We start from the raw sequence: 5,984 nt of genomic DNA on the forward strand, positions 1-5,984 counted from the left end.
ATTCTTAGCATTATGTGAAACTTCATAGAAAATTTCTAAGGATTAGAGCGGAGAAGACATCCCAGCCCTTTATCTCTTTCCCTGTTTTTCATCTAAATTTTTTATAAACCGAATCAGCCAAAAAAATTATACAAAGTGCCTACGTAACATCTTTTAGCTTTGACTACTAATATCTGCAAAATATTTAGATTAGTATGACTGAAAATAATTCATTAGATTTTCTACTACTCCTGCTACTTTATAATCTACAAAAAAAATGTCAAAGATACATATTGTGAACTATGTCAATGTTTAATAGAGGTTATCTTGTAACCTACTCCCCCGTTCCTAAATATTTGTCTTTCTGGAGATTTCAACAAGTGACTACATACGAAGCAAAATGAGTGAATCTACACGCTAAAATATGTCTATATACATCCGTATGTGGTAGTTCATTTAAAATCTCTAAAAAGACAAATATTTAAGAACGGTAGTATTTTACGGCGATTGTTCCACACTTGTACATTTTCCCTGGGGTTCTCGTTCTTACAATTTAGAAGAGAAGAGATGGGCGTTCTTTTGTGCCAGGAACCCTCCCGGGTTCACTGTCGATGGACATCACTACTAGGATCAGAGGAGTACATCAGACCGGGAAATAAATATGAGACACACATGGATGGATTTTTAGAAAGAAAAAAGATGACACAGAGCCCAATAGCTACGTCTGCTACGGCTCTCTCCATAAATTACCGTCCTTGCTAACACAGCACCCTTGTGCTTACGCCCTTGTTCCTCTCCCGTCGGCGTCTTCCACTTTACTCCTCCGCCACCGTAGCTACTCCACCACCCCCTCCCCTCTCCCGCGCTGCGCTCGCCATGCGAGCCTCGGCGAAGGCGGCGGCGGCTTCCCCTTGGCGTTTCTAGATGGGCTCCTCCTCCCTCCTCCTCTTCCCCTCGTCCTCCTCCTCCGCCCCCAACCACTCCTCTTATTCCCATGCTCATGCTGCTGCATCAGCTTCCCGCTCCGCCTTGCTTCCACCGCTCCCCTCCCCGTCTCCCTCCGACCTCTTCCTCTACCTCGACCAGCTAGACCACCAAGAGGGCGCCGCCGCCATGGTACGCAAGCGCCCGGCTCCGGACGTCGACCTGCCCCCGCCCCGGCGCCATGTCACCGGGGACCTCTCCGACGTCACCGCCGCTACGGGCGGAGCAGCGCCCCCGCAGCAGCTCCCGCCGGCGGTGGCAGGGAGCGCGCAACTGCCCGCGCTGCCCATGCAGCTGCCGGCGTTCGGCAGCCACCTGCAGGCGCCAGTGCTGGCGATGGACGTCGTCGTCGCACCGCAGGTCGCGACGGAGGTTAACGTCAACAATAACAGTACGGCGTGGGTGGACGGCATCATCCGGGACATCATCGGGAGCAGCGGCGCCGCGGTCTCCGTCGCGCAGCTCATCCACAACGTCCGGGAGATCATCCACCCCTGTAACCCCGGACTCGCTTCACTCCTAGAGCTCCGCCTCCGCTCGCTCCTCGCATCCGACCTTGTCCAGCACCAACCGCCACCTCCTCCTCCTCTCCATCATCCGCCCTCGCTCCTACCCGGTGCCGGTGGCAACACGATGCTCTCCGCCCCGCCGGTGCCGGCGCTCCCTCCGCCGCCGCCTCCCGACAAGCGGCGCCGCGAGGAGGAGCAGCCGAACCAGCCGCCGCAGTCGCCGAAGCCGCCCCCTTCCGCGGAGGAAACCGCCGCGGCCGCCGCAGCAGCTGCAGCGGCAGCTTCCGCCGCCTTGAAGGAGCGGAAAGAGGAGCAGCGGAGGAGGCAGCGCGACGAGGAGGGTCTCCATCTGCTGACGCTCCTTCTGCAATGCGCCGAGTCCGTCAACTCCGACGACCTCGACGAGGCCCAGCGCGCCCTGCTGGAGATCGCGGAGCTGGCCACCCCGTTCGGCACCTCCACGCAGCGCGTCGCCGCCTACTTCGCGGAGGCCATGTCGGCCCGCCTCATCAGCTCCTGCCTCGGCCTCTACGCGCCGCTCCCCAACGCGTCGTCCCCCGCCGCGTCCCGCCTCGTCAACTCGCGCGTCGCCGCGGCGTTCCAGGTGTTCAACGGCATCAGCCCCTTCGTCAAGTTCTCCCACTTCACGGCGAACCAGGCCATCCAGGAGGCGTTCGAGCGGGAGGACCGCGTCCACATCGTGGACCTCGACATCATGCAGGGGCTCCAGTGGCCGGGACTGTTCCACATCCTCGCCTCCCGCCCGGGCGGCCCGCCCAGGGTGAGGCTCACCGGACTCGGCGCGTCCATGGAGGCGCTCGAGGCCACCGGAAAGCGGCTGTCGGACTTTGCCCATACGCTGGGCCTGCCATTCGAGTTCTACCCGGTGGCGGGCAAAGCTGGGAACCTTGATCCGGAGAAGCTCGGCGTCGACACGCGGCGGCGCGAGGCTGTTGCCGTCCACTGGCTCCACCACTCGCTCTACGACGTCACCGGCAACGACTCCAACACACTCAACCTCATCCAAAGGTACTGTACTAATATGCTGCTATGTTGCTTCCATTGTGAAATGAATCTTCAAGCTTTTCACTTGAGAGATGTCAAGTCATCTTGGCATCAGGCATCAATCAACAATGTTAGTATGGTACTAGTCCAAGTACGCCATTGATTGATTTAACGACTAACAAGCAGGAAAAGATGTCGTTTAGAAGCTCTAAAAGTTCGTCATTATGACCAACTTTTTATGCTCTTCCATGATCTTTGGTGATCCGAGAAGAAAACATAAACTATACTCCTACTCTACTGCAAGTGCTCAATCTGTGTTCCATTTGATCCGAGAAGAAAGATACTGGAGCGAGCTAAAAGTTTTTATCATCATGACCAACTTTTCATCCTAGAAAGCTTTGCAACTTTCTTGTTCCAAGTGCCACAAATGTTGATTATTAAACTGAAACTACTGTCATCTAACCTAGTGGCACTACTAATCAATTGACAAGGCTAAGCTCGAAGGCTGATCTGCTCGTCCCAAGGCTAAGCATTGCATGGGGAACTAAGAAATCAACCAAAATGTCCTTTGACTTAGATGCATCATCGCCATCCCACTCTGTATTAGTGGTTGTGTTCCTAGTTCAGCAGCAGCACCTTAAATTGATGTGCTGATCTTAACATGTGGACCACGGATTGCAGGTTGGCGCCGAAGGTGGTGACAATGGTGGAGCAGGACCTGAGCCACTCTGGCTCCTTTCTGGCCCGCTTCGTGGAGGCCATCCACTACTACTCGGCGCTCTTCGACTCGCTGGACGCGAGCTATAGCGAGGACAGCTCGGAGCGGCACGTCGTGGAGCAGCAGCTGTTGGCGAGGGAGATCCGCAATGTGCTGGCCGTGGGTGGCCCGGCACGCACCGGGGACATCAAGTTCGGAAACTGGCGGGAGAAGCTCGCGCAGTCGGGGTTCCGTGCGGCGTCGCTGGCGGGCAGCGCCGCGGCGCAGGCTTCCCTGCTGCTCGGCATGTTCCCCTCGGATGGCTACACTCTCGTCGAGGAGAATGGCACTCTGAAGCTTGGATGGAAGGACCTTTGCTTGCTCACTGCATCTGCTTGGCGCCCAGTTCAGGCTTTAGGCCGTTAGATTTATAGAGCTAAAGCATCACTAGATTTTACTTAGTGCAACTGTCTTCTTCTTTTGCCTCTTAAGCTGCTCAGTTCGATCAATTCTAAGACCAGGAAAAAGGAAAGCATTCTGATCACTAATTGCTACTACATCTCTCCACAGTGGTAGTTACTAATGTTCAACTTAATAGTAGTAGTTTCTGCCCACTTCATGCTCAACTTTACCATTCCGGCCAATTATATTTACCTTTTTCATCTTGTGTTTCCTGATCCTTGTTGATATCAGATGCCATTGTCCTTGATTAAACAAATCAAATATTTGGTGCCTTGATTCAGATTGTGTATTTTCCCATTACTATGAGAATTGGCATGTGCATTTTCTAGTGAATCAAATATATGCTTTGTCAATGGCATATTGAAGCCATTCACTCTTTGTTCATGTTTGATAGTTGTTGATTCCTTTTTTCTTTTCTTGGTAGAAGTTCTGTTGATTCTCAGCATCTGGTTTATTCAACATCACTTTATGTACCTGCATAGTCATGGCTATATTTAATGGAGTTCACCAATTCTTGTCTCTGTCTGGATGTATCCTCTCCTTTTAACAACATCCTTTTCACTTTTCCCTCCATGAGGTCATTAGCTTGTTGACTTGGCCTTGGCATCACAAGCATGGATCCAAGTTTGGGTATTTGTTTGTTCACCATCCCCATCATGCAATCTCACTTCATTACTTTCTGACAATTCTTGTGTGCTTCTTGGATACTGATTGTTTTGTTAGCCAAAGCCTGGCTGTTGGACACTCTTAATTTATCAGCACATCAGTTTCTCAGATCTTCTCTCCTGTTGTAATACCATGAATCCTTTAATATGATTTCTGCCTCTTTTGGTATCAATTTCTGTGTAAGTTCTTGGACGTTCACTTTGATTTTTTTTTCTTCTTTTTTTTCTTTTTTTTTGAAAAGAAGGTTAAAACCCCAGCGATTCATACAACCATTTTTATTAATTATTCAGCAGAGTACAAAACGAAGGCAATCATGGCTGAACCATTGTAAGATATGAAATTAACGCCTACGACTAAGTCGACTTCTTTCGTAGCAGCGCCTAGGATACACTCGTCGCTGCTGAGCCCGACCAATAATGGTCACGACAAGAGTTTTCACCGCGGAAATGAAGCGGTGTTCCAATCAGCATCTTGATGACAGATCATTCGATAGTCGCCTTCGTCAGTACTCCACGCCAGTGCCAAACGACACTAGCAGATTGGTGGGATGCCTTCCCACCTTAAACCACCGTCACGGCCGTCAGGTGGACGCCCATGTCTCCGTGCGAGACTGGCCGCTGCTACTCCACACCGGCACCAGTCACACTGCAGCATGCTCCATACCGCCCGAGCCGCTGCTCCGGAGCTAGAAGTCGACGGGGAACCACCACTGCGCCCCTTGCTCACCAGCGTGGGACTCTGTCGCTCGCGCCTTGAGCATCCTTGTGCGATGGTCTCCGCCCTCGCACCGGATGAAAATCCTCTTTGAGCCGGCATCGAGTGCCGCACACGATCACCGCCGCTATGCCTGCAAATATGCCAACACACTTGAATATGCACTGTTGTGCCACCTGATCTCCTTATCGCAGTTATCGAGGGCCGCCACCCCCGCCGCCATGACTACCCATGCATCCGTTGCCGACGATGTTGTGCGTGCTGCGAACGTTGGCACCACCATCTTCACGTCTTCACCTCTCTCGCACACCGAGACACCGGCACCAACATATCGGCGCACGACAACGAAGCGGCATCGTCCAGATCTGCCCCATCCGTGGGCGCCTCTGGTACTGCGATCATAGACGCCCCATGCATTGTTCCATGGCCACCTCATTCGAGGCCGACCCATCCTTCACCATAGTTGTGCCGTTGTTGGCAGCACCGGCGTAGTCGCATGCCGGCGCTGGCTTCACTTTGATATTTGACCAACACAATAATCTTCTTTAACCCTTTGATTGCCAAACTAGTTCTTGCGCTCTTATTCTTTTATACTAGCACCATGCCCGAGTTGCTACGGAGTCATGGAAAAGACGAGTTGGACCACCGGCTTAGAAGATGATCAAAAGACATTAGTACCATGCCCATGCCCCTGTTGCACAATTCAGGCTAAGCGGGATACACTAGGCGTTGAAGAATTTTAAATGACGTCCTTTGCAAGATTTAAAGGGAAACAACATTTTGACTTTAAAACAAGAGATTTTTTTTCTCGAATATACACGAGTGTGCATATCATACTTTATAGAAGGGGTGGGTAAAGAAACCCAAAAGTCAACACATTATTTACAACGCCTAGAGCCAAAGCTCCACTCTCATACACATAGTCCTAGTACAGACTACTCACGTGTTGCCCACCTCTGAAGCTCCAC

The 5,984-nt window shown here is 51.9% G+C and overlaps 1 protein-coding gene across 1 annotated transcript; it reads left to right on the forward strand.

The window, feature by feature from the left end:
• Nucleotides 1-706: 706 nt before the first annotated feature.
• On the forward strand, nucleotides 707-3,916 carry LOC119295528 (protein SCARECROW 2-like). Its single transcript, XM_037573957.1, has 2 exons — nucleotides 707-2,501; nucleotides 3,159-3,916. Exons 1-2 carry the CDS (start codon nucleotides 904-906, stop codon nucleotides 3,598-3,600), a joined length of 2,040 nt encoding a protein of 679 aa, XP_037429854.1. The 5' UTR covers nucleotides 707-903; the 3' UTR covers nucleotides 3,601-3,916.
• Nucleotides 3,917-5,984: the final 2,068 nt, after the last annotated feature.

Source organism: Triticum dicoccoides, chromosome 4B (genome assembly GCF_002162155.2).
Source record: "Triticum dicoccoides isolate Atlit2015 ecotype Zavitan chromosome 4B, WEW_v2.0, whole genome shotgun sequence".
In the NCBI taxonomy this organism is placed as follows: domain Eukaryota; kingdom Viridiplantae; phylum Streptophyta; class Magnoliopsida; order Poales; family Poaceae; genus Triticum; species Triticum dicoccoides.

Coding starts and splice junctions, on each gene's coding strand:
- LOC119295528 (XM_037573957.1), top strand. CDS start 904: ATGGGCTCCTCCTCCCTCCTCCTCTTCCCCTCGTCCTCCTCCTCCGCC. Junction 2,502..3,158: donor ACACTCAACCTCATCCAAAG/GTACTGTACTAA, acceptor CACGGATTGCAG/GTTGGCGCCGAAGGTGGTGA.